Source organism: Gambusia affinis, linkage group LG11 (genome assembly GCF_019740435.1).
Source record: "Gambusia affinis linkage group LG11, SWU_Gaff_1.0, whole genome shotgun sequence".
NCBI classification, from domain to species: domain Eukaryota; kingdom Metazoa; phylum Chordata; class Actinopteri; order Cyprinodontiformes; family Poeciliidae; genus Gambusia; species Gambusia affinis.
The window spans coordinates 6794445-6821794 of NC_057878.1; the positions used below are offsets into that span (position 1 = coordinate 6794445).

At 42.0% G+C, this 27350-nt stretch overlaps 1 protein-coding gene across 1 annotated transcript; it reads left to right on the forward strand.

Moving 5' to 3' along the window:
- Positions 1-1427: 1427 nt before the first annotated feature.
- slc15a2 (solute carrier family 15 member 2) lies at positions 1428-27308 on the forward strand. The gene is made up of 22 exons (XM_044132802.1): positions 1428-1945; positions 5858-5945; positions 7677-7818; positions 7993-8085; positions 8545-8644; positions 9876-9966; positions 10052-10129; positions 11471-11553; positions 11682-11765; positions 11895-11984; positions 15383-15427; positions 15699-15734; positions 19443-19531; positions 23196-23277; positions 23423-23548; positions 23921-24091; positions 24380-24426; positions 24519-24626; positions 24722-24821; positions 25633-25776; positions 26136-26240; positions 26348-27308. The coding sequence occupies exons 1-22, from the start codon at positions 1937-1939 to the stop codon at positions 26561-26563; spliced, it is 2127 nt and encodes a 708-aa protein (XP_043988737.1). The 5' UTR covers positions 1428-1936; the 3' UTR covers positions 26564-27308.
- The last annotated feature ends 42 nt before the right edge of the window (positions 27309-27350 follow it).

Here is a 27350-nt window from a genome sequence, read left to right on the forward strand (position 1 = left end):
ATCTTTCAGGCAGTCAGTGATGTGGGGAATTACCCAGGGCTAAATTTGAAAGGGATTTGGATCCGGGGACGTACATTCACCAGAAAGTCATACTTATTTGCGCGTCTTGACTGACTCGTACGTGAGTGTGCGCCAGTAGGAAGCTGAGAATAGGAAGAGTGTTCGCATGCTTTCCTGCAGTCTGATTGGCTGAGTGAGGAGAGGCTTGGTCATTCATACTGCAACTGCCTGCGATAACATTCAGGGTCACTTTGCATAATGTCCACTGACCCTTATATGAAACGCTTGTGAGGCTGGTGTTTAAATACTGCTACATTTTTATTAATGTAAAACATTGCTTAAATGTTTGAACATTCTGAAGTTGTAGTGCATATTTCCAGGTCCAACATTCTCACATGGGACGATTTTAAACACCCTGTTGATGTGTAGGCCTGTTTATCTACAGTGCAGACCAACAGTTTGGACACATCTTCTAATTGAATTGAATGAAAAGGTGTGTCCAAACTTTTGGTCTGTACTGTAAGCCTATAATGAAATTTGAATCAAATTGATTCTTTTTTTTCTTTTTTTCCAGGTAGGGCACCAAAACTGACCTTAGCCCGGGAGGGGAGGGAGGTGGGGGCCTTATCATTCTGGCTGCGGCCCTGTGTGAGTGTGTCAACGTGAATACAAAAGCAGAATTTAGAAAACCAGCAAACATGCGTTTTGCTCAGGACTTTATTTTTGGTCTCGCACCAGTGAGTTTTAGTGGGTTAGTGTTAGTCACAACGCTGCAGCCTTGCTCAACGTGAGAAGATGACCGCAGCGGTTTTCAGGCTGCAGTGACCTCAGTGGTGTCGTTCCTATTCAAGGAACAACAAAAGACAGGAAGTAAAAAAAACACACACACACACACACCCTGACACACCAAGACCTCTCATCCTGCATGTTTTAGATATGTCATCGTTCCATCACACCTGATGTAAATGACGTCACTTAACGTGACTTTTTTTTTAATTTAAATCTGGTGAGATGAAGCATAAAAAAGGAACAACAAAAAAAAGACTCCAAAAGAAGCAGGACGGTGGTCGACAGGGTTGGGACACATTGGGAACTTTTTCAGTGTGGACAACCAAGCTGCAGAGGGTCCGCGTTGTGACTAACACACGCACACACACACGCACACACACGGACTGGTTTCCATGGTTCATGGGGACTACTATTTTTATCATCAATTGTGGGGACCACCCTTTCTAGTGGTTCTAAAAATTCAGAAAAAATATTTTAAACTCGTTATAGCTGTATTAACCTATACACAGCTTGCACACACGCACACACACACACACACACACACACACACACACACACTAAGAGGAAGTGCGCGTTGCTCATAATGGTTTTAATCACCATGCCTTTAAATTATCCAGCCGGAGAGGGGAGGCAGCCTGGACAGCACTGCCAGAACACTTTGACCCTGGATCCAGGACCAGGTCTGCGTCCGAGAGCAACAACGGCGCTATTGTGCACCGGGAGAGGCTGCTGCTGGGCTCCCCAGCCTCTCTCTCCACTTCCACTAACGACCTCCTGACCCACAGAAAGTGAGTTTCAAACGCCAACTTTCTGGACCTTAATGATCGTCGGGACAGAACACGAGCTTTTTGGATTGGATCGGATTGGATTGGAAGGCGCAGTTTGTCTCATAAAAGTGGCAATAAGTCCCAAGTTTTCCTCCCCAGTGGTGGAAGATTAACTTTAAAGTCGTCGGCGGTTTTACGAGCTGCGTGATCTCGTGTTTTCTTCTTTTTGTTTTATTTCCGAGCTCCCGTCAGAGAGCGGAGCAGAGAGAGGGAGAGAGGGGACGGACTTGGAGGTGAAGTCGGAGCTGCCAGATGCTTCAGTAAACAGAGATCCACAGAAACAACAAACGTCGCACAACGGTGTGGGGAAAAAAAGCAACATGGGCAAGGTAAATACGACCGATGCAAGTGTGTAGTGTGCGCATCAATTGGCATGTTTTCTTTACTTTTATTGTGTGCGCATTTAAAAAATTTTTTATTTATTTTTTTATAGTTTGTTGAAAAGTCATGGGTCTACTTCGGGCATGGATTCGAGCCTGTTTCAGAATATTTTATTTATTTATTTGGCTTTCCGAGTCAGGATCCGATGGTGTTCGGTTTAATCCAGGGTGAAATGACGCAACCGCCTCTCTCTGCAGAAGAACAGTTAAAAAAAGTTGTTTTGGTGAAAGCCGAGTGCCACGCTGTAGCCTCCCACTATCTTCCCCGGGAGGGAAGCGCATCGCAGCGGCTCATCTTTGTCCTCACTGCTCGACCAGCCTGCGAGTGAGAAGTCCTCACAGCAGCGAGGTGCGATTAGGTTCGTAGCTGGTGAGGCACTGACTTAATCATAATCAGGTTTACAAATATAGACCATGTTATTTCGCGCATGCGGGCAAAAACACATATTCTTTTACATGCATGTCATCTGTAGCCGCGCTGCCGCCATGGAATAATTCCGTTAACTCAATAAAACTTGGACATGTAGATGTTATTAATTTCGTGCTGGGCTACACAGCAAAGTTTAAAAAAAATTGTTAAAGTAAAACTCAAAACCACTGCTTTCTCGCTCTGTATCGGTGCAGCTGCGCGCAGACTCGTTGCCATAGCAACTGATAACGCCACACAAAAAACCCAAAACACTCAAATATTTCCCACACATAGAGCAGAGCGCCGAGTCTGCTGCAGTAGTATTGTTTTAGTCTTAATGTTTATTTTGCAATTATTAATAAGTGATTGTTGTAGTCAGAGGAGAAAGCTATAAATATATCGCTGCACTTAACTTTACTGCAAGGCTAGCTCTGTTACCGTCTCTCTTACTCCACAGTTGTAGTCACAATGTTTGGGATCATGAGCGCCCCCTGCCATGAGGCAGGAGAACTGCGCGCCTCACATCGATTCAGTTTTCTGCCGTTTCTGATCGCTCCTCAGCACACGAAACACGTTACACACACAGTTTGTGACAAAAAACACTGAACATTATATACATAAGCTAAATTATGGAAAATCAGGGTTTTTTGGCAGTTTTTTTGTTGTTGTTTTGTTTTTTAAAGATTAATTTAAGTTTAGTTTAAATTGTCTGTGCCAAGTTGTTAGAACTTGGCACAGACAAGTTCTAACAACTTGTCTGTGTTACAAGTTTCCTATTGCTTTACAGTGAGCGTTTATAGGTTTGAAGTGTGTATAAACCGATAGGCCGTTTCAAAATTGTTCTTAAGCACATTGGGTAACTAGAACTGGGTGTGTATTATTGAAAGAGTTGCAGAATCGAAGTATCTTACGCAGGTTTTTAGACCAATTAGTGGTCTAACAAAAAATGGTCATAAGAAGAAACCAGAACCTATCAGAATGAGCTTGGATCAAACTGCTGTCTTTTGATCACCTTCACTGCATCCTACCCTGACGAGCAAGCAACACTTGATGCATGTGACAGTGTTAACTATTATTATTATTTTTTAACTAATACTGACCTTATCATTCATCCACATTGTGCTTAAAGCAGGTGATGCCTCTGAGTACAGAGGTGTTGCTGCTGTAGTCGTGGTTAGAAACTCTGTAGAAGTTTTTTTTTTTTTTTTTTTTTTTTGACATTTTGTTTTTGTAAAAACAAACAGAAAAGGTCCTCAACATTTCTCCAGGAAGGCCGAGTTCAAATATTGCTCAGCCGGTTTGATATTTGACACTTCAGATGAAAACCTGCATCGATTTCAACCTTGTCAGTGTAGTAAATATTTCTTCATACTTGATGTTTGTTCTCTCGACAGACTGAAATAGTATATTTGGTGTCCTATCACAGCTGGAGGCACTTCTGGCAATTCTGCATCATTTGCAGAATTAGTTTGTGGTCCTTGAGTTTTATCATGTTGCATAAATAAATATGATAAGCGCAGAACCGAGTGACTTAAATGTGGTTTAAACTTGAACTTTCCTGGTTTCCTGCTATCTCCTTGGTTTTTCCTGGTTGGTTTTGTTTCTGGATTATTTAGTGCTACTTTCAGCTTTTTTAAAATTTTTGGTAAGTTGGCTACATTTTTTGTTATAAAATAATCATCTACAGAACGTTATGCTTTTTTCCTTTTTTTTATTTTTCTTTTAACGCCTGCTGCATTCGGGTCAGCTCTTAAATCGCGTCACGACAGGCGCTATGTGTGCCTGAAAAACGTGCAATTCTGCCCCTTTAAAAAATGTTTTGTATCAGACAAACATGATTAGATGCTATTTTTCTAACAATTTAATTTAAAATCGAAACCAGCTCTGTCGTGTATAATTATAATATATAATATAATATATAATAATTTCTTAAATCATGCATGAAACAAATTTTGTTCCGTTTTGCTGAATTCAATTTCGGACCAAAATGTACCAAAACCCCTCCAAGAATTCCCCCGCAAACTCATCCAGTAGATCACAAGAACCAAGGACGACATTTAAAGTGCTTCCCAACTTACTGACCTGAGTCAATGTTCATAATTTGGAAATAAGAAAAACTGCTGAACCCAAAACACTGACGATTCTACACCTTGATATTATCTGCAATTTTTAATTAAGAGGAAGAATAAAAGAACAAATCTCTTTATCTGACACCTAATTTACTAATCAGAATTAATGTTTCTGTTTACACTGTCCTCTTTACTATTACACCTCATAAATACAGGCTGTATATTCATCTACTTAATTACAAATTACTTTACAAACAGACTAAGCATACAAACTAATCTAGGGATTAAATGACATTGCCAACTATAAGACGTGGCAGCCAAACTGTGCGTTTGGGTCTCATTAATTCTTCTCGTACTGATTGGGTAACAAGCGGGCCTGGGCTCAGGGCGACCCAACTTGGTTTGACCAAATCCAACACAAATCAACCAGAAAACTGTCGCGTTGGTGTTTCATGAGCCAGCACACACACACACACAGGCTACAACCGTCGACTTCCTCGTGCCACTGAACCACAAACACCAGAAGAGTCTTACCTGGGATAAGGTGATCAACGGTTCAAAAGTCCTCAGCAAGTGAAAATAAATTTTGCGTTTTTGATTTGGAAATCAAGATCCCAGAGTCTGGAGGAAGAGTGGAGAGGCACAGCATCGAAGTAGCTCAAGGTCCATTTGTATACCAAGCCACTTTTTTTCCCCTAGAGTTGTTCCGTACCAAACCTACGAAGGAAATTCAACATTGTGTGTGCGTCTGCTTATTTTCCATGTGGAAAGGCTCCATTTGAAAGTGTTTTTTCAATGCATTTCCTCAGCATGTTGTCACTGTAACCAGTGGTAAAGTGAGTTAAACAGAGGGAATGTAAATGCAATCCGGTGTGATGTTTTATGGAACAAACTGGTGTTGCTGATCATGTATTTTCCACAGTGTCTGATCCTATCAGAGGTGTCACAGCTGTTAAACTTTCATAAAACCGCTATTTGTGCATAATAATTAACCTGGGATGTCACGACAAACAGAGCGACATCGACAACATTCCTCTCCGGTCACAGCCGAGGCAGGAAATGGAGACTTTATCGATTGGATCTGTGTTTGTCCAGCGATAGGCTGGAACATAACGACAGAGTGGATTTACTGTAATTTATTAGATTTCTTTGTCTCGTCTATTGGCGCACCAAACAGATTTTTCCCTCAGTGCCTTGCTAACGAAATCACACCCTCACCTTCCTGAATTAATGGGCAAACCCATGTTTTACCAAAAGTATTTTTGGCAAGTAAAAGGGACAAGGTTTTTATTTTTTCTGTTTTTTGGTAAATCACTTGTGACAAAAAGTGTGGACTAATTTATTCTGAATGCATGTTGTTGTCGTTGTTGTTGCTCTTCTTAGAAACTGTGTGGAACCAACTACCCAACCAGCATCTGCTTCATAGTGGTGAATGAGTTCTGTGAACGTTTCTCCTACTATGGCATGAAAGGTAAGGGAGTCTTTCTGCAGATTCCCCTGGCTGTTCCCTCCTGCTCTCACATGACCGCCTTCACGCTCGCATGTTTGTCACAGTACAGACTTACACAAACACGCCGTTCACTAGGCCAGTTTCCTGCTCAACGGTGTTTACATTTCTCATGTGAAAGTCTCGATGAAATGTTTTGAGCGTCGCTTAAAATCGGCTTTTAGAAAGCGGGCGGCGTTCGCTCTAAGAAATCATCGAGAGAAGAGAAGCTTTTAGTTTAGTTTTTTTTTCCTTTTTTGTTTTTTTTCTGAGTTTTATTTCTGATTTCTATTAAATCCAACCCTGAAGTTGGCCTCTGAGTTTATCACTGGCACATGTTTTTTTTTTTTTTTTTCTTTTTTCCTCAGTTTGTTGTAAAATGTTTCAAAACACTTTTTTTTTTCTCGCTGTCAAATGGGACAATTATAGAACCACAAATCACTGTGAAATGCTTTTCTCTAGACTTCCAGATTTCTCGTGGTGATGAATGCTGGAGGTTTTTCTTCCTTCCATGTTGTTATTTTCATTTTATTTTTTTTAAATGCATTAAACTGTGTATATTTGACCTACTTTCGATGCTACAATTACTGAGTGAAGTATGAAAAAATGAAGATAAATCATGTTTGACTTTTAGAGCTCTGTATCAGCTCAGATTAACAGATTCATGGCACTTCTGCACAGCTGACACACTTTATATCGAGGAACTTTCTCAATACCAAACAATCACACAGATCAATTTAATTATATACATTTCAGATCAGTTGGTAAAATATATATATATTTCTTTAACTAAGGAAACCCATCAAATTTAACTCGGTTATCGAGTCTTTAAGTTTGCAGCAACCTTGTAAAAGTAGAGAGGAAATCCTCCTTTCAACGGGATAAGAACACATACTGGGTGTGCAGAAATGGAAAATACTTTTTTAAAGCTTGATATTTTAGTTTCAAACATTTATTTATTGATTCCATGCGATTGATTCCATTCTGACTTTGAGATGGGGAAATTTTGAGGTTTCCATAATCAGTAAGTTTCAATCTCCAAAATAAATGTTTATCTCTGTGTAAGGAATCTTTTGATTTCACTTTCTGAAATGAGTTATAAAGAACATTGCACTTTTTCACAATTTTATTTTTAATTATCTTTTTATTATTTACTGAAATGGGGCAAATGTCATAGTTTATCTTATTTCAAGTGTACTAACTTACAAGTAACCTTTCAGCAAGTTTTAAGTAAATAGTTCCCTAAAATTGCAGAAAACGTTCCAGTTGGCAGATTATTTTCTCTTGTAACAAGATATTTTTCCCATGTTATCAGTGAAATAATCTGCCAATGGAACAGTCAGAATTAGAGAATTATTGACTTGTAACAAGTTACTATATCTTATACTATATTTTAAGTTACTTAAGAGTTAGTTTTGTCTTGTAAGTGTAGTAAGATATTTGCACTAAAAACTGCAAAGACCAAAAATACTTGGTAACATTTTGCGTTTTTGCAGCGTTGACAGACGACCAGCAAAGGAGGCTGGAAGCTGAACTGAATGCAAAAGTTGTTTTTTTTCACCTTGTTTTCTAACACATTAATTTCTCAGTTGAATTGTACAAGGTAAATGTCATGCGGGGAAAAAGTTTTGAGACAATTCGTCTCGCTACCTGGCTTTTTTTTTCTTTCTTACTTGTTGGAGGGTCTCAGCTGATGCCTGTGTGCTCTGATCGCAGCGGTGTTGACGCTGTACTTCCTCAGCTACCTGAAGTGGGACAAGAACCTCTCCACCGCCATCTACCATGCCTTCAGTGGCCTCTGCTACTTCACTCCCATCCTGGGAGCCGTCATCGCCGACTCCTGGCTCGGGAAATTCAAGTGAGTTTGCCTCCGACCCCGGGGTCATCGCCGGTCAACCCCGCGCGGCACAACGTGTAGTTGAATCCGCGTGTGGCGAGGGAGGGTGTGAACCGCTCTGACCACACACAAGCAAACAAAAAGATTAGAGGAGCTCAGCGCCGCATGCACACAATGACTGTTTACTCCCAACAGGACCATCATCTACCTGTCCATCGTTTACGTGATCGGCCATGTGGTTAAGTCTGTGGGAGCCATTCCCACTGTGGGAAACGCCGATTTGCACATGTAAGTCACAGATTCTGGACCTTTTACACTCACACTGACCTGTTTTTATTGTCAGAATGAGTAAAAGGAAAAGTCATTGACTAAACGGAGAAAGAACCGCGCATAAAAAAAAATAACAGGAAATGCTTTCCAGGGTTGTTGTAGAGTTAAAGAGCCATTAAACCAGAGGTCACCAAACTCAGTCCTGGAGGGCCGGCATCCTGCACGTTTTCGTTCTCTCCCTGGTGGCACCAACAACCTTTTCAGCATGTCAATGTTCTTCTTAGGCCTTCTAACGAGCCATCATCTGATTCAGGTGCGTTAAACCAAGGAGAGAACTAAAACATGCAGGAGGCCGGCCCTCCAGGACCGAGCTTGGGGACCCCTGCATTAAACTCCGTCTCAATCTTGTCCTGTATGCTGATGACGATCGTTCTCTCGACCCAGTAGTGTGTCTGATTTGAGTTTGTTGTGCTCCAGCGGTCTGTCCATGTTTGGCCTGATTCTCATCGCGTTGGGCACCGGAGGAATCAAACCGTGTGTAGCAGCGTTTGGAGGAGATCAGTTCGAGGAAGAACACGTAAGCGTCCAGTCAGCGTGGGTTTATGGTGTGGCTCTTTGCCAAGGGCAGCATGGCCGTGGGGGCGGCCTGACACCTGACAAATGTATAATAAACGGTTACTTTATCTGTCTCAGCTGAACATTAATTCAGTTGAAAGCTTACTTCCAGGTTTAGTTTAATTTTTTTGGCATTGGTATCACTTGAGATATTGGGAATGTAGCACTTTTGAAGAAAGACCTTCTACTGCTTGCAATCTGTTCCTTAGATTTGAGAGATAATACAATCTCCAGGTATAATTCCTCCATTATCTAAGTAGGACGCCGCCTGGGGATTAAACCATAAAAAGAGTCGATAGGTCGAGAAAATGAGGTAAATCAGTCCTTTATCATGATGCGTTGATGCATTCAGGGAAATCCAATGTGTGTAAACATCTCTATCACACACTCATCACTTTGGGCCAGTGTCACAATACAACGTTATCGTATCTATCGTATCATATTATTGCGATACGATAACCATATTTCAGCTTTGAGTATCAGCCGATACCAATATTGACCCAATATGACGGCACTATGAATCATTCATACTTTTGTTGCATATGTTGGTTGTTTGCTCAAACTGAAAAACAATAGTCAACAACAATAGGTATGAGAACAACTGACAGTTGTTGTTATTAACCGATGGGTCTGCGTGCGGGAAACAAGCGCTGCTGGATAGAAATGGTGGCGCAAAGTAAATACTACTAGACTGATTTAATTGTAATGCTTACATAGGAAATTTTGGATGCAGGCTGATACGATCCGATACTCATCATTTAGCTGATATTGGACCAATTTTCGATATCAATATCTGAAATCGGTGAACCACTAGCATCTCTCTTGATCAAACAATGCTTTCTTGTTTGATTATATTGCATTTAACACGACTTATTTTATAGTACATTAGAAATCTTTATATAGCCAATTGGTCACTTTAAGGGGAAAAGGTATCGGGTGCTTTTCTGGGGTAAATTGATAGCCTGGTAGGTGGTTTTTATCCTGTTAAAGGAAGTTTAATCAGGATAAATTTGCAAACATGTCAACCTTTTAGCAGCGTCAGAAAGTCTACAGCTCTGCTCCAGAATAAAATATTAGATTTTGTTTTTCTTACATTGCTCTTTTGATTTTAAAACCATCCTTATCGTTTAGAAAATACTAAAACCAAGTCACATTTTAACTCTTTAATTTTTTTAAATTCTCTTCACCTCCAGATAAAGGAAAGACAGAAATTCTTCTCAATTTTCTACATGTCGATCAACGCCGGGAGCGTTTTGTCGACGCTGATAACGCCCATCCTCAGAGGTGAGCGTTCGCCGCCGCGACGTTCAGCGTGTGTCGCGCGTCCCGTGAGCTTCCTGGCGTCGCTAAACGCCATCTCCTCCTGCAGGTGATGTGAAGTGTTTCGGCGACGACTGCTACGCCCTGGCCTTTGGCGTTCCTGCAGCTCTGATGGTTGTGGCTCTAGGTAAGGACTTTTTTTTTTATCAGCCCCAGGTATTTAGAACCCCTGATCCTGCGACCCTCGGTTAGCCCTCTAGAATTTTTCAAAAAAGGCCCAAAAATGCTCCTAATTGTACAGGTTTTTGATGCTTGCCATAAGGAGGGGAGGGAATTCAAACATTTACAGAACAGCCTGAGGAAGGCGTGATGGAATCTGCCGTCTGGCATTCAAAGACGATAAGAGACCAAAGTAATATTTGTTTTTACACAAAGTCGTTACAGATGGATAGAAATGTTAGATATTTTTTGTTTGTTTTTACTGAGTCTTTTTTATTTAATTTGTGTGTGTGTGTGTGTGTGTGTGTGTGTTTGCCTGTGGAGCCGAAATCCTATTTGGTATAAAAAGTATTTGTCTTAATTCCTACAATTGCTATTAATTGCTATTTAGCAAGTAACAAAAATATATCCAAACTGCAGTAGAAAAAAAAACCAACTAATGTAAACGTTTATAATCTACGAGGACCTCGATGCCGTTGCAGGATGTGGGGCTTGCTACAGACCGCAATGTGCATGCTGAGGCTGTTTTCACGAGCCGGGCTTCACCCTGATCAAGGCCCGTCCTCATCCATTGTGACGGCCAGTTTTCTCTGCTCGCTGTTTCCCCGTCAGCCCTGATCCATGTGGGATCAGGTCGCCTGCTCACTGTGGGAGCAAACTGTGACACCCATGACACACAGATGGATGTGCAAGTTTAGGCTGAGCCCGAAAGGAGCTTTAGCATTCAAGGTTTAATTTGTGTTTTGTTGTTGGTTGTTTTGAGCGAGGAAAAAAAAAAAGAATAAATAAAATCATTCTTTTCGAGATTGTTTTACTGAAGATCAACTATGTGTTACTTGAAGAAAGACGGTCGGAATGGGAACCGTATTTTATGCAGAGGCGGTTTATCTCAATAAACGGCAGACATTTGGAAAGAGAGAAAAATTTGCTTTTGAGACATTTTTAGATACGTTTTACAAAAATGAATTAGTCCACAAGAAATGAAATCCTGAGATTGGTTTACTGAAGAGCGACGGTGTGCGACAAAAAAAAATGGTGGTACTTTAAAGAAAAAGAAAAAACAAGCAAAGAAAAGCTAAGATCCCCTGGAAAAAGTGAAAACGGTTTAAAAGAAAAGTTAGATAACAGCAATGTAGAAAAAAACTAAAGGTACAGAGAACCAAAAGAATAGTCAAAATGAGCTGTATGCTTTGTGAAATGCAACGTATTTTAATAGAAGACAGACTTTTGGAAATACTTCCGTCTCCTCTCGTGTTTTGAAAGGAAATCGGTCTGAGCTGATGCTGGTTCTCCATCTGTTCCTCCACAGCTGTGTTCATATTTGGCAGCGGGATGTACAAGAAGACGCCGCCTCAGGGAAACGTCCTCGGGGAAGTCTGCAAATGTATCGGCGTGAGTCATTTCATCTCCCTCTTGTCTCCTGTCAGGTTTAGGGTTAGACACGAGTGTGTGTGGGATTAGTTTAGTGCACATTGAAGGAAGATTGTTTTTGTTTAATTCTTATATCTTCCTCCGGTCAGTTTGCCATCAAAAACCGCTGGAACAGCTCAAAAGATGACCTCAAGAGGAAGCACTGGCTGGACTGGGCCGAAGACAAGTACTCGGTAACGACCGGCAGAACTTCATCGCTGCTTCTTCACGGGGAAAAACAAACCCGAAGCTGCTGGAGGAAACTCGCTTAAACCTTCGCTGCTGCACCAATCCATCCGCTTTTCTGCTCCTCTGTTCAACAGAAGCGACTGATTCAGGAGATCAAGATGGTTCTGCGGGTTCTGGTGCTCTACATCCCCCTGCCAATGTTCTGGGCTCTGTTTGACCAGCAGGTACAAGTTCACATCCACCCCACTTTGCAAGGAAACTAAAGTCCTTACCATTTAGAAGCTTGTGCAATTGACTGGTTGTCAATTATGTAATAGGAAAAAATATATATTGTCATAAGAAATACTGAAGTGTTTTTAAACAATTGAATTGTTTTCTCTTCAGCCTCTTGAACAGCGGTGATGCAGCCAGTAGGAATATTGCAATCCACAGTTAAGGAAACATCCAGTACAAAACATCATGAGCATTGAATAGTAGCTGTAAAGTGTAAAGCTTACTGCGTAGAAGCTTAATTAATTAATTTCTTGCCAGAAAGTGCTGCTTGGACAGAGTAGGATGAAAATGTCCAACTAGAAATATGGTTTATTGTCTGAATCCAATGAAGATTTTCCCTAAACATGGATGTCCAAAGTGTGGCATAGGGGCCATTTGAGGCCCTTTGAATGATTGTGTGTGGTGCCCCCCAAAGCAATGGAAGAATAGTGCAAATTTGACTAAACCAGAACAGGCAATTTATAGGATAGAGAAAGCATTAAAAAAAAAAAACAAAAAAAACATATCTTGTTGCTGAAATTACCCTATGAAAATTGACCCTATATTTTCAGGAATTATATATCTGTCTGCTAATTAATGTCAGACCCTGTTTTTTTTTTTATATTTTGGATCTACCATGAAATAAAAATCTGACTACAGTGAACCCACTGGTATTTGCGGGGATAAAATGCTTCAAACTGCCCATTTGAATAGTTAAGCACCAAATGTACCTCGAAATGCATTGAAACAAACGGTGGTGGCCATCTTGGCTCTCCTGCTGCAGCCAACATCTACACAGTCTTCCTTATTTCCGCTCTTTAGGGGACGGCCAATCGGAGCCAAAACAAAAAAACTGGTAACACTTTATTTGACGGGTTGTGAATAAGACTGTTATGACTCTGTTATAAACATGACATAACACCTGTCATGAACATGAGTAAGCCTCCATGAATATTTACAACTCTTGTCATAAACTGTCATTCAGTAAATCATGACACATTTAACTGTCTTTGTTATGACAAGTTGACGTTAACCAATAATCATCATATGTCATAAATATAATAGTAGTCATAATAATGTCATTAGTGTTATTACACTGTCAAAAATGGTAACAAAACAGTAATGGTTTCTCCCTACCTGAAATAAAGCGTCATGATTTACCGAATGACAGTTTATGACAAGAGTCATAAATATTCATAAAGATCATGTTTATGACAGATGTTATGTCATGTTCATGACAGATGTTATGTCATGTTCATGACAGGTGTTATGTCATGTTCATGACAGGTGTTATGTCATGTTCATGACAGATGTTATGTCATGTTTATAACAGATATGTCATGTTCACGACAGATGTTATGTCATGTTAATGACAGATGTTATGTCATGTTCATGACAGGTGTTTTGTCATGTTTATAACAGATGTTATGTCATGTTTATAATAGATATGTCATGTTCACGACAGATGTTATGTCATGTTAATGACAGATGTTATGTCATGTTCATGACAGGTGTTTTGTCATGTTTATGACAGATGTTATGTCATGTTTATAACAGATATGTCATGTTCATGACAGATGTTATGTCATGTTTATGACAGATATGTCATGTTTATGACAGATATGTCATGTTTATGACAGATGTTATGTCATGTTCATGACAGATGTTATGTCATGTTCATGACAGATGTTATGTCATGTTCATGACAGATGTTATGTCATGTTCATGACAGATGTTATGTCATGTTTATAACAGATATGTCATGTTCACGACAGATGTTATGTCATGTTAATGACAGATGTTATGTCATGTTCATGACAGGTGTTTTGTCATGTTTATGACAGATGTTATGTCATGTTTATAACAGATATGTCATGTTCACGACAGATGTTATGTCATGTTAATGACAGATGTTATGTCATGTTCATGACAGGTGTTTTGTCATGTTTATGACAGATATGTCATGTTTATAACAGATATGTCATGTTCATGACAGATGTTATGTCATGTTTATGACAGATATGTCATGTTTATGACAGATATGTCATGTTTATGACAGATATGTCATGTTTATGACAGATATGTCATGTTTATGACAGATGTTATGTCATGTTCACGACAGATGTTATGTCATGTTAATGACAGATGTTATGTCATGTTCATGACAGGTGTTTTGTCATGTTTATGACAGATGTTATGTCATGTTTATAACAGATATGTCATGTTCACGACAGATGTTATGTCATGTTAATGACAGATGTTATGTCATGTTCATGACAGGTGTTTTGTCATGTTTATGACAGATGTTATGTCATGTTTATAACAGATATGTCATGTTCATGACAGATGTTATGTCATGTTTATGACAGATATGTCATGTTTATGACAGATATGTCATGTTTATGACAGATGTTATGTCATGTTCATGACAGATGTTATGTCATGTTCATGACAGATGTTATGTCATGTTCATGACAGATGTTATGTCATGTTTATGACAATGTTATGTCATGTTCATGACAATGTTATGTCATGTTCATGACAATGTTATGTCATGTTCATGACAATGTTATGTCATGTTCATGACAGATGTTATGTCATGTTCATGACAGATGTTTTGTCATGTTTATGACAGATGTTATGTCATGTTTATGACAGATGTTATGTCATGTTTATAACAGATATGTCATGTTCATGACAATGTTATGACAGTATTATGCACAACCCGTCAAATGTTATCAAAAAACTGAATGGCGCATCTTGATTGGCTCCTTTGCACACATTACCCAGTCAGTGTCAGCTAGGACTGAATTTCAGTTTCTAAAGATGCATTTTCTTTAAAATATGCCAGATATGCTCTACAGAAAAACAATTCATGAATACTGACCGGTGAATATGCTGGGATTGACTGTAGTTTGGTTCTTTCATTAGGCTATAGTCAAAGTTTCCTTAATATCGGAACATGTTAAAGTTATATAAAAAAAACCAAAAACATCCAAACATTTGTACATCTTGGCTCATCATCAGAATTATGACTGTTTTAGGTGAGACTGAGAGACAAGCTCTATTTTTACTGACTCTGAGCACGAAGCAAAGTATCAATTTGTATATGTGCATCCGATCAAAAGCTTGTTTTATTTAATTCTCTACATGGACCAATGAAAACTTTACCATTCCTGACTTTCATCTTGATGAGCTCCTCCTTTCTACTGGGTGTAAAAACTGTTGGAAAAAGATAAAAAAAAAAAAAAAAAAAGATTGCAGTTTTCTTTGATGGCGTATGAAGTGTTTATTCACTTCTATTTTTATTATCCCTTTAAGCAACGTGTCATTCTGCTGATGTAACTCTGAGCCGGTCTCTTTATTGCAGGGTTCCCGCTGGACTCTCCAAGCCACACGGATGAACATGGCTTTTGTAAGTCCATCTTTTTACGTCATTTGAACGTGCCACAAAAAAATACAAAATAAAAGATTAAACATTGACGTTTGCACTCTGATATCTGTGGGTGGATTTTGATGTCGAGTCCGATTGCACAAACAGTCCCATAAAGCAGATCTTCCTCCGCATTCGGACGTCGTTTGACGTTTTATTCCAGTGACTTTTTAATGTTTATGGCTTAGATAACCCATGCTGTGCCCAGTTTTGGATTCGCCGAGTTAAATTTTAATTTTCTGTGTCATAACAGGGAGAATCCTTCACAATTAAGCCCGACCAGATGCAGGTACGTGCAGCTCACCTGCCGCCGGTGGGGTCAGTTTGTGTCGTTTCCTGTACTGTGAAACTATTGCAGGACGTCCAGACAGAGGGTGATGCATTCTCATGAAACCTTCACAGAGTGATGTGATTTAGTGTTCCTGGGTGGAAATTATGGGGTCCAGAGTTTATTTTTCATTTGGGGAAAAAAAACAAAAACAAACAATTTCCCATTTTACTTGAGTTCTGCACAATTTTTACCTTCATTTCATTCTTTGTTGAAAATCATCCCACGTTTCCTTTATTCCTCACTCGGTTTGTGCTCCTTTTGCTGTTTTGAACAGTAACCGTTTGAAACCTAGGAAGAAAAATGTACAAGAAAAGACTTTCAGATAATAACTGTGATTTATGTAGATTATAGGGAGTTCTTTTATTAAGTTTGTTTTGGTGCTTTTGAACTCTCCTTTTAAGGAAGAATGTTTAAAATGTCCTGTTTTCTGGTAGGCTACAAATTACAAATAACAAAAATGTTAACAAATTGTTAGATTACACTATTTATCTCAACACCCCTTTTTAAAGTTTTTTTTCATTTATTTATTTTTTTTACAATAAATTCTTTTTTTGTTTGTTTGTTTGTTTGTTTGCCAAAGATAAAATAAAATACGATCAGCTATTTGCACCTTAAGGTATGAAATGCATGTTTAAAATGTCACCTTCACTGGGACAAAAATAAAACAGAAGCTACACAAAAGTCCTTATTTCTACATTCGTAAATAAAAGAAAAACAAATCAAAGCTTTCAGAATGTCAAATATAACGAGAGAGAGAGAGCTGGAAATAGTTACAAAAATATGCCTCAGGCCTGTGGGAGGGAAATATCAGAGGAAAAAAAAAAAAACCTTATCGCCATGGAGATCATTATTAACTGTGTGTTTTATTAGATTTTTCACTAATTAGGGCCTGCCCATAGCAATGCATAAGGAGAGCAGTGACTGACTTGCCGATCCCGGCATTGGAGCTATTACTTTTGGTGGGATTTGGAGTTACCATGGCGAAGTAAAAAGCAAAAAACGACCCCAAAATCACTAACGAGCTCACCAGGTGCAACTCTCGTCAAGGGGACGAGGCAACCATTAAATCCTGAAAATACCCTATTTTTGAGGATTTTCTGTGTCGTCATAACTTCATGTAGAAACGCCATTCAAACTTCATTTTGTAGATACGTCCGTGATCTCTTTTAAAGTGAAGACAGCACGTCAATATGAATTATGGTTTGTCCACAACTTCTTTCTAAGCGACCCAAAGTTTTTGATTTTTGGAAAAATCAGAGTGTAAATGCCGCTCCGCTAGAGTGAGAGTCAGAGTGACATTTTGACCCCAAATCATTTTTTAACTCGCCCTCACGCTCACAAATATTGCATGATTGGTATGAAACTCGGTCATGACATTGATACGCGTGCCTGCTCCAGTCAAATGTTTTCAAAAATTATCTAGAGCTTACGGTTTTCTCTCCAGGTACTTCAGAGCAAAGTCATGCGGTATTTGACAGATCTCACTGATTCACTTCCATGTATCTCTGAAAAATTTCTGACCTTGGCACACACCTTCTTTATATCATCGCAGTTAATACTGTGAGTGAGGTAGAGATATGAATGGCGGGACTATCGGAGACGACAAATAGCCCTCTCATATGCTTCAAACGGTTTTCGAATATGTATTACGGTTCCCAAACAGGAAAGAGTTGTTTGCAATGCTTTTTTTTATTCAAACTGGCTGGCTCAAACAGAGAATTGTCTCCCCCTGGATGTCTCACTCAGAGCTGGCAGAGAGGATTATTTACCATGGCAACGGAACCCAGAGCAGGGAGAGCTGCTGAGGACTACAAATACGCATCACTGTAGTTCTAACTAGTAGTTCAGTTAAAACAGAGGAGGACTGAGCTGGCCTTTACAACAACTTGCTGCTATGGGCTGTATATAACTCATTTAACCCTGTCACTGTTACACAGGGATGAGTCTGGCCCTTTGAAATGAAGCTTACTGAAAATTTCAAAATAAAAGCCCTTGAAAATTTTTACATTATGTAATTGCTCTTTTTGGCTTTATGTGACTGGTTTATCCAAAGCACTCTTACACATCGGATTAGTGTGGGCATTTAATATGAAGCTTACTGCAAATTTCAAAATAAAAGCCTCAATATGCCCCTCTGGATAGTGGCGGTGCAATAATATCATTCTGCATTATCTGCTTTTCTCAGGTTATGGAACTGCCTTGCACAGCAAGGCAGTTCATTAGCATTAGCCTTTTAGCTTAAATAAGCTTTTACCTATTTTTCTGTGTTATTAGCTATGTTTAGTATACTTAATGGAGTAAGTAAATTACAGAGATCATTCTAATGATACCCCACATGTTACTGAAAGTATTTATGTTTTCATTAGCATTTTGGCTAATTTGAGCTTATACACTAATTTCAACATACTGAATGGTGCAAGTGCATGTTAGTCAACATGCTTGTGACTCTCCAAGGGCTACTGACTACCATTCAGCTAAGCTTAGCATTGATGCTAATTTTTAGCATCAGAATGCTGGGTCCAAACCGACGGGCATACTTTTGCAGGCCCCAGCTAAATTTCTTCGGGAATTTTCTAGTTCTGATTTACTAATCTTAAAAGAAAAAAAAAGTCCTGTTTCATTTTGTGTCCAGCTGCTTCTGGGTTTTTTTCTTGCTGATTTTGTTTGGAGCCACTGAAACAAGAACTGCGACAAGAGACGGCCAAAAACAAAGACAGCAGTGGGGGTACATGATGTGTGTGTTTTTGCAGAACAAAGTTAGCTGGTAGCAGGTGTCATTTCCTGGTGCCCAGGTCTCATTTCTAGGTGCACTCACTGCATGTTATGCATTCTCACTTGATCAGCTCAGTCAATCCAGTGGGATTCCCACCTCATATTCACCTAAAAACAACAAAAAAAACATCAAAATAAATGGGAAAGTAAAATTTCACAAAGGTGAAATAGGTTGATTTGTATGATTTGTCAAAGTTTATGCTTCCAGTTTAGTTTCCTTGTGTTTCTTACTGACGCTGCTGCGGTTTAGTTAGTAAGGTGAATGACAATAGCGCCCCCTTTGCTCAAATCAAATCTGTTTGTATTATGCGTGTCTGCGTCTGTCCCTCGTTCATGCAGCTGAGACCATTTGAGTTTACATTCATAAGATCCAAACGCTTATTTATTTATTTTTTTGTTGTTGCCACCTGAGTGAGTTTGGTGTCACGTGGCTTTCAATCACCGTGTTTAAAGGTTGACTGGTCTGTAAATGTACTGCAGAAGTTGGTGTCACATTAAACCCCAAAGGCTGTAAATGTTGCTTTAACGTGGTAAACCAAAACACTATTAAAGTTAGGTTATCTTGTTTTACTTTACCCCCCATCCCCTCAAAAAAATAAAAAATAAAAAATAATAATCCTCACATTTTCATTTTTACGTTTCAAACCATGTCAGTATTTGCATCTTCAAATTAATAGTCCAACATTTTTCTTCTAAGTTTTCAATTCATGCGTCCACCGGTGTTAAACGCTGCCATCTCCGTCACGTCAACACTTTTATGAGCGCTTATCGCTGCCATCTTCTCCTTAAACTCATTATATTTTAACAAGGAAGCGTTTATGAGTTTTATTGACGTTTTATTGACATTTTATTGGGCCATTTTAACCGCTGGTTTTCCTCATGTCCGCTGCCCAGATGCTGAACGCGTTGCTGATTCTCGTCTTCGTACCCATCTTTGACCTCATCGTATATCCGCTCGTCGGCCTCTGCAGAATCAAAATCACGTGAGTAAACCGCTGCTGTTCTGGACTCTCCGGCCTTCACGGCGGCTGCCAGCCTTTTGGCGTTGAAGGAAACGTAATGATTAATAGTAGATACTGTAGAAAATTTTACAACTACTTAAAATTATTGCTGCTAAGCTAACATGGCAACACAGTTTACTATTCTAATTGTTGTGTTCTGTGTTTTCCTGTGTTTATTTTGAAGTTTCCTGTGTGTCTGAGTCTCCGTGTTGTCCTGTCTTCCCTTGATTAGTTCCCAGGTGTGTCTCGTTCCCTGATTACCCTCTTGTGTATTTAGCGTCACCTGTGTGTGTCTGTGTTTGTCGGATCCTTGTCTGCGTCTACGTCTTGCTACGTCAGTGTACGTAAGTGTATGTCGAGTCCTCGTATCGCCTGTTGCTACCTGTAGTGAGCTTCAGCCTTCCGCTCAGCAGTGCTGCCAGGTCTGTGGACTGTGTTTTGTGTTTTTTCGGTTCCATTAAACTCCTCATCTCACATCATCTGGGTCTGCTGCGTTTGCCTCACCACCACCACAACACCATTTCATGACAGAAGGATCCGACCAAACTGAACGGTGAGGCACGCACATTCCAACATGGACCCAGATGATATTAAGGAATTAACGGAAACCATACGGGAGTATGAGGCTGCCATGGCCAAGCCGTACGCGGCGACAAAACGGCTTGGATTCGCCATCCGGTTGGGTCTGTTGCTGGATTACTGGGTCCCACGTTTTCCGCTTCCTGAGCTGGTGGCATTGCAGAGGGAGGCAGAGTGGGAGCGTGAGGCAGCGTATGCTGTCATGGCTGGAGAACCGCTGCCTCCCAGACCCAAGACTCTGTCCTCCCGATCCACCACCCCCGTTCCGTCGCCTGAAGAGCCAGCAGCAGCGGCGGAGCCGCCAGCAGCGCGTTCCTGCCGCCGCTCCAGCCGCGCGGCCGTTCCTGCCGCCCGCTCCGGCGGCGCGCACCCAGCGCTTCCTGCCGCCGCTCCAGCCGGCGCACCCGAGCCCGTTCCTGCCGCCGCTCCAGCCGGCGCACCCGAGCCCGTTCCTGCCGCCGCTCCAGCCGGCGCACCCGAGCCCGTTCCTGCCGCCGCTCCAGCAGCGCACCAGCTCCGTTCCTGCCGCCCGCTCCAGCCGGCGCACCAGCTCCCGTTCCTGCCGCCGCTCCAGCAGCGCCACCCGAGCTCCCGTTCCTGCCGCCCGCTCCAGCAGCGCACCGAGCTTCCTGCCGCCGCTCCAGCCGGGCGACCGAGCTCCCGTTCCTGCCGCCGCTCCAGCCGGCGCACCAGCTCCCGTTCCTGCCGCCGCTCCAGCCGGGCGCACCGTTCCTGCGCCGCTCCAGCAGCGGGCGACCCGTTCCTGCCGCCGCTCCAGCCGGGCGCACCAGCTCCGTTCCTGCCGCCCGCTCCAGCCGGCGCACCCAGCTCCGTTCCTGCCGCCGCGCTCCAGCCGGCGCGCAGCTCCCGTTCCCGCCCGCGCCCAGCCGGGCGACCTCCTCCTCGTGCTTCCCCCGAGACTCCTAGTGCTTCCCCCGAGACTCCTAGTGCTTCCCCCGAGACTCCTAGTGCTTCCCCCGAGACTCCTAGTGCTTCCCCCGAGACTCCTAGTGCTTCCCCCGAGACTCCTAGTGCTTCCCCCGAGACTCCTTGTGCTCCTCATCGCCGCCCCCGTGCGGCCCAGAGACTCCTTGTGCTCCTGTCGCGCCCCGTGCGTCCCCAGAGACTCCTTGTGCTCCACGACGCAGCCCCCGTGCGGCCCCAGAGACTCCTTGTGCTCCTCGTCGCCGCCCCCGTGCGGCCCCAGAGACTCCTTGTGCTCCTCGCCGCCGCCCCCGTGCGGCCCCAGAGACTCCTTGTGCTCCTCGCCGCCCCGGCCCCCTCCTCCTGTGCCGCGGAGCGCCGGACAACCTCCGTGGTTCCGCCTCCTGCGCGGAGCAGCCGCGGACAGCCTCCGTGGTTCCCGCCTCCCTGCGCGCGAGCGGCCGCGGACAGCCTCCGTGGTTCCCGCCTCCCTGCGCGCGACGCCGCGGACCGCATCCGTGGTTTCCGCCTCGGCGCGCGGCCGCGGAACCGCATCCGTGGTTTCCGCCTCGGCGCGCGACGGCCGCCGACCGCATCCGTGGTTCCCGCCTCCCTGCGCGCGCGGCCGGACCGCATCCGTGGTTTCCGCCTCCGGCGCCGCGGACGGCCGCCGGACCGCATCCGTGGTTTCCGCCTCCGGCGCCGCGGACGGCCGCCGGACCGCCTCCGTGGTTTCCGCCTCCGGCGCCGCGGACGGCCGCCGGACCTCCTCCGTGGCTCCCGCTTCCTGCGCCGAGGTCGGCCCCCTGACCTCCTCCGTGGCTCCCGCTTCCTGCGTTTCCACCCACCCAGTTGGGTTTGTTTTGTTTTTGTTTTTTGGACTTTGGACCCTCGTGTCTCCGCCTATTTGATAGGTTGTTTTTCGTTCTTTTTCCATAGACTCTGGCCCCCCGTCCAGCTCCCCTCCACCCACCCTTGTTGTGTTTCAGTTTTTGGGCGTCTGGGAGCCGCCCGTTAAGGGGGGGGTACTGTTGTGTTCTGTGTTTTCCTGTGTTTATTTTGAAGTTTCCTGTGTGTCTGAGTCTCCGTGTTGTCCTGTCTTCCCTTGATTAGTTCCCAGGTGTGTCTCGTTCCCTGATTACCCTCTTGTGTATTTAGCGTCACCTGTGTGTGTCTGTGTTTGTCGGATCCTTGTCTGCGTCTACGTCTTGCTACGTCAGTGTACGTAAGTGTATGTCGAGTCCTCGTATCGCCTGTTGCTACCTGTAGTGAGCTTCAGCCTTCCGCTCAGCAGTGCTGCCAGGTCTGTGGACTGTGTTTTGTGTTTTTTCGGTTCCATTAAACTCCTCATCTCACATCATCTGGGTCTGCTGCGTTTGCCTCACCACCACCACAACACCATTTCATGACACTAATATTGTTCATCGTAATAAAAACTCATAAGCTACGTCTAGTACGTGTCATGTTTCCTTCATTAAGATGTTCACACACACAAGCGCATCATCTGATAATTAATTTTTGGACGTAAAACTTTTTTTTTTTTTTTTTTCTTTCTGGGATGGTGTCACAATGAAATAAATGTCCAGGCAACTCTGAAAAGTACGAGCTACATTTTCACTGATAAAGTAGAGAAAGAGTCGAATTAAAATCATAAACCGCTTTTAAGAATAAATCCAGGAGCAGCTGATTAACCTGGACGAGTAATGACACTATAAAATATAGAGATTCAATTGTTTAAAGTATGATCGTATTGGATTAAAAAAACAAAATAATGGCGTCTGTGGTGTAAGTCTATCAACGTCTTTTTGTTTACACCAGAATTTTGATGTGTGCAAAAATTGTGACGGGGTAAAATCAAGAATGTTAACAAATAAATGACGAGGAGCTTTGACCTCCGTGCAACTGGACTCCTTTTGCAGGAACCTGAATTAAAAAGGTCGCCGACTCGTCTCTGATCAAAAGGGAAATATCGAAGAATTTTAGAAAAAATGCTTCTGCAGAAAAACGCTGCGACATTGGTCTTCAACAGAACGATCATCGATCACCAAAGAGATGCCAACTAAGCTGACTAAAAGTCATTCATTCTTGTTTTTTGACGCCTCCAATTCCTACGTAGCACATGACGCTGTCCCTCTGCCTTCAGGCCTCTGAGGAAAATGGCCACAGGGATGATCTTTGCAGCTCTTGCCTTTGGAGCAGCCACCCTGGTGGAAATCAATGTTGTGGTACGTCTGAGCGTGAATCACGAATCACACAGGATTTCACTCTTAAAGTATTTTGTTTATCAGAGATAATACTGAGACCTCCTATATGAGAAACTAGTTGGAAATGTGTTTTACGAACCAGTGTGTCTGTGATTGTGTCTGCTAGAAAACAGTGGTGGAGCCTGCACCTGCTGAGCAGAGTCTGCTGCAGGTCTTCAACCTGGCAAACGGGACCGTCAACGTGGAGGTCGCTGGCGGCAACCCGTTTCAAAACCCCATTGAAGAGCTTCAGGTAACTTGAACAGCGCCTGGAAAGTCATTTCATTGTTTTAGTTGGGTGTTTTTTTTAGTTTTTTTTAATAAAACCAATAATATTTATTCTTAGTTTTTGGTTTTAGTTGTACTTGTTTCAATCAAATTTTTCTTGGTTTGATTTATTCTTTTATGCTAATAAACTAGACAGAGATGCCATGGGAACGACTAAACGAAACATTTCAACAATTTTATACCAAGATTTAATTTGCTGTTGGAAAACTCTTTACTGTTGTTCCGTTTCGGGTCATTAATGGGATTTTCTTTATTCTTTTATTTTAAAAAATTGTGGTTTTATGTCCACATTTTCAGCATTAACATTCTGCTCTCTCTTTCTCTCTCTCTCTCTCAGGACCCCTCTGCATACCAGCCTCTCCCACTGGGGGCCCCCAACCAGGAACTGAGTATTGATGTCACATTTACGGGAACGTCGTATTCGTATTCTTGCCGTCATGAATTTGAAGAACGAAAGGCTTACAGTCTCATCGTACACCAGAAAGCTCCTGGCATTGAGTGCAAACTTGTAAGTACACTTCTGACTTTTTTCAATTATAGCATTAATTGTTAAGGCTGCAATAAGCTCAACATTTTTCATGCGAGGTAAAGTTGATAATAAGCTTGTAAACTGGTGTGTATTTTAATATGTAGTTAGTTTTTGTTGTTTTTTTGTTGGCAATCTATGAAAAATAACTGAGTGTAGTTCATGTCCAAATGTCTGAAAATTGAAAGAATACCACGGATAAGCTAAGAATAAAGTGCTAATGTATGTTTCTGACAGAAAACTGCCTCAGTATCCATGTTTTTATTTCAGGTGGAGGACTACATCACCAAAAATGAAGATGGGAACCCTAATGTGCGGTAAAAATTTGTTTTATTCCTGTGGATTATATTGGTTCCCATGTAATCTGATCTAAGTAAATATGTGACTGTTTCCGATGAATTCTTTACAGCTTCTTCAACACATTGCCAGAAGCCGTGAACATAACCGTGGGAGAAGCGGAGTTTCACGTGCACCCGGACTACAGCATGTCTGCTAACGGCGCCGTGAATCGGGGATCGTGAGTAGCACCATCACAGTTATTGATTTCCTGAATAAAGCGTGATGCTTTGTTCCAATCCAATCCAATCCCCCCCCACCTTCTTTAAATTAAAGCTACCCGGCAGTCCTCTGCAGCCACCAGTCAAAGAAGACTGAGAATCTCAACCTGGGCCTGCTGGACTTTGGAGCTTCTTACACTTTTATCCTCAGGGAGGTAAAGACACTCCTTCGACTAAAACTGATTTTATTTCTGTGATTCTCGGAAAGCTTTGACCTGCTGTGACCGATCTTAGTCGATTCTGATTTCTCTTGACTCAGATGTAAGAACAGCATTCAGGATATTATTTTCTCCCGTTCCTGCCGTTAATGGTCAGTAATTATTTTCGTGTGAGTAGAGGTGATGTAACAGTGTGGTGTAAGAGAGCAGTTGTTGTAAAACAAACATAAAACCAAAATGAATGGAGGGTTGAGATTTAGCATCTTACATTAGCGACTAGCATGGTTAGCATAGCTACTAAAAACATCCATGTGTGTTCGCTAAAGAATGTTGACTAAGCAGAAGTTTAAAGCTTATTAGGATAAAACTTAGCACCTTATTGTCATGCATGCCGCCTTCTTGTTATCTGCCAAAAGTCTTGCTCTTTCTCACTTTCTCACAGCCCAAATGAACTGCAGAAATGTCCCAACACGCACTAAACGATACAGTCTCTTTTAAATGATATGCTTTACGTCACCTGGATTCATTGTAAAGACCTGACTGGAACTAAAAACAGCTATAAAAGTAGCCAGGTAACAACTTCCACACTAAAGAGTGTTATCACTTCAGATTGGTGCGATCACAGAAAAAGGTTGCGTTTCCATCCATCCCTCTACCAATCGGGGTAAAAAAAAAAAAGAAAAAAAGTTTCCAGTTTCTGTTGCTAGGCGAATTCTGAGTGATTTCACACGCTTTGGCATAATTGTAATATTTTGCACAATGTCACAGATTTCTCTCTCTCTCTCTGTGTGTGTGTTTATCTCATCAGGAAGACGGTAAAACTGTGGCTGAAAAGATGGAGGATGTGAAAGCCAACAACGTGCACATTGCCTGGCAGATCCCTCAGTACGCCCTGATTACAGCAGGAGAGGTCATGTTCTCCATCACAGGCTTGGAGTTCTCCTACTCACAGGTTTGCCATAAAACTGTTAAATTAGTCTGTATGTATTGAGTTGCAGAACAAATAATAACAAAAATAGAGAAAATGGCAGAAAGCTGTAATTTTTCCACTCCCAGCTTGCAGCTTAATCTGCAAATAGAAGCCAACGAATCCAGTCACTAAATGAGAAAACCACTGCGAAGGTGACTGAATAGTAAAGAAATCCAAATAATCTGGAACTCCAGCTCTTAAAGGTTTAGCAAGAGATGGGTTTTTTTTTTTTTATTTTCTAATTTTACTTTTGCTGTGCCTGTTGTTTTTGTTTTGTTCCTTTTTAAGCTGTAGATGGTTGGGATATCTTTTTCTTTTTGCTTACCCGTTTCGTCCTCCAGGCTCCGAACAACATGAAGTCGGTGCTGCAGGCCGGCTGGCTGCTCACGGTCGCGTTCGGAAACGTGATCGTTCTGATTGTGGCCGAGGGGGCGGGACTGGAGCAGGTACTCGCTTTCAGAAGACGCCGAAGGAAACAAAATTCAGTTCTTTCTAGCATCGTGAACCTCAAGAGTCCAGCTTGCTTACCACTGTTTGTGTGACGCATCCTCAGTGGAAAGAGTTCCTGCTGTTTGGCGGCCTCCTGCTGGGCGTCTGCATCATCTTCTCCTTCATGGCCTACTTCTACACTTACGTCGACCCCGAACAGCTGAGCAAAATGTACGCCGGAGACTCAGGGAAGGAGGAGGAGGAGGACGACACGAAGAAGAAGAAGGAGAAACATGACGGCATACCTCTGAACGAAAAAGGAAGGAGCACCAAACTGTGATTTTTGCGACACAGGAAATAGTTGTTTAATTTGTTTTTTTGGGTTTTTTTTCAGGAATTTCTTGGTTGTTAGACACTAAAGGTCCAATACTGATGACATTGTTAAAAAGAGTAACAAAATATATAGATGCATATAATCTGTGAAATATTTCAACTGCCTACTCAATCTTGAGCTTGTAATCACACAGGAAGCACTGGAACCGGCTCAGTATGTGTAATAATGTTTACCAGACGCAGTGATTTTTGTTTTTTTTTTCCCCCTCGGATTGACAGTGTTTAACTTTATAATCTGTATATGTTTGCCGCTTACTTTGTCGCACAGACAGTGCAATTCATAAAATATCGTGGTTTACAATCGGCTTCTGAAACAATACTCGACAGCAAAAGAAGCTTTACATTGACACTCTTTTTTCTTAAGCTAAATTACAGTTTCATCAGGCTGGACTGTAATATCTGATCACATTTATTGTAAGTGTTATTAGATGGCAGACGAGGAAAACATCTGCTGTCCATCTAGCTTCTTCTCTGCCATGGTCCTTTATGTTCATGCTGTCTTGTTTTACTGTAATTCTGGCATTAATATTACCACTATAGCAACATCGTTCTTCTTCTGTGGTGTCGTGATCTCGTGTGTTGTGCCAAAACCAAACCTATAGATTTAATCCGTCAGGTTTCGTGACTGTCTTTTGTTTTTCCATTCAGGGAAAAACTAATCAAGCTGCTCCCAATAAACCTCTGTCAATAAATATCTGTTGGTGAACGGATCTTGTTCTTATTAATATTTGTAA

What these genes read in the sequence shown, in the direction of transcription:
- slc15a2 (XM_044132802.1), top strand. An exon ending in GATAACGCCCATCCTCAGAG is followed by an intron (nt 9,967 to 10,051) that starts GTGAGCGTTCGC and finishes CTCCTCCTGCAG; the next exon opens with GTGATGTGAAGTGTTTCGGC. An exon ending in GGCGCCGTGAATCGGGGATC is followed by an intron (nt 24,627 to 24,721) that starts GTGAGTAGCACC and finishes TTTAAATTAAAG; the next exon opens with CTACCCGGCAGTCCTCTGCA.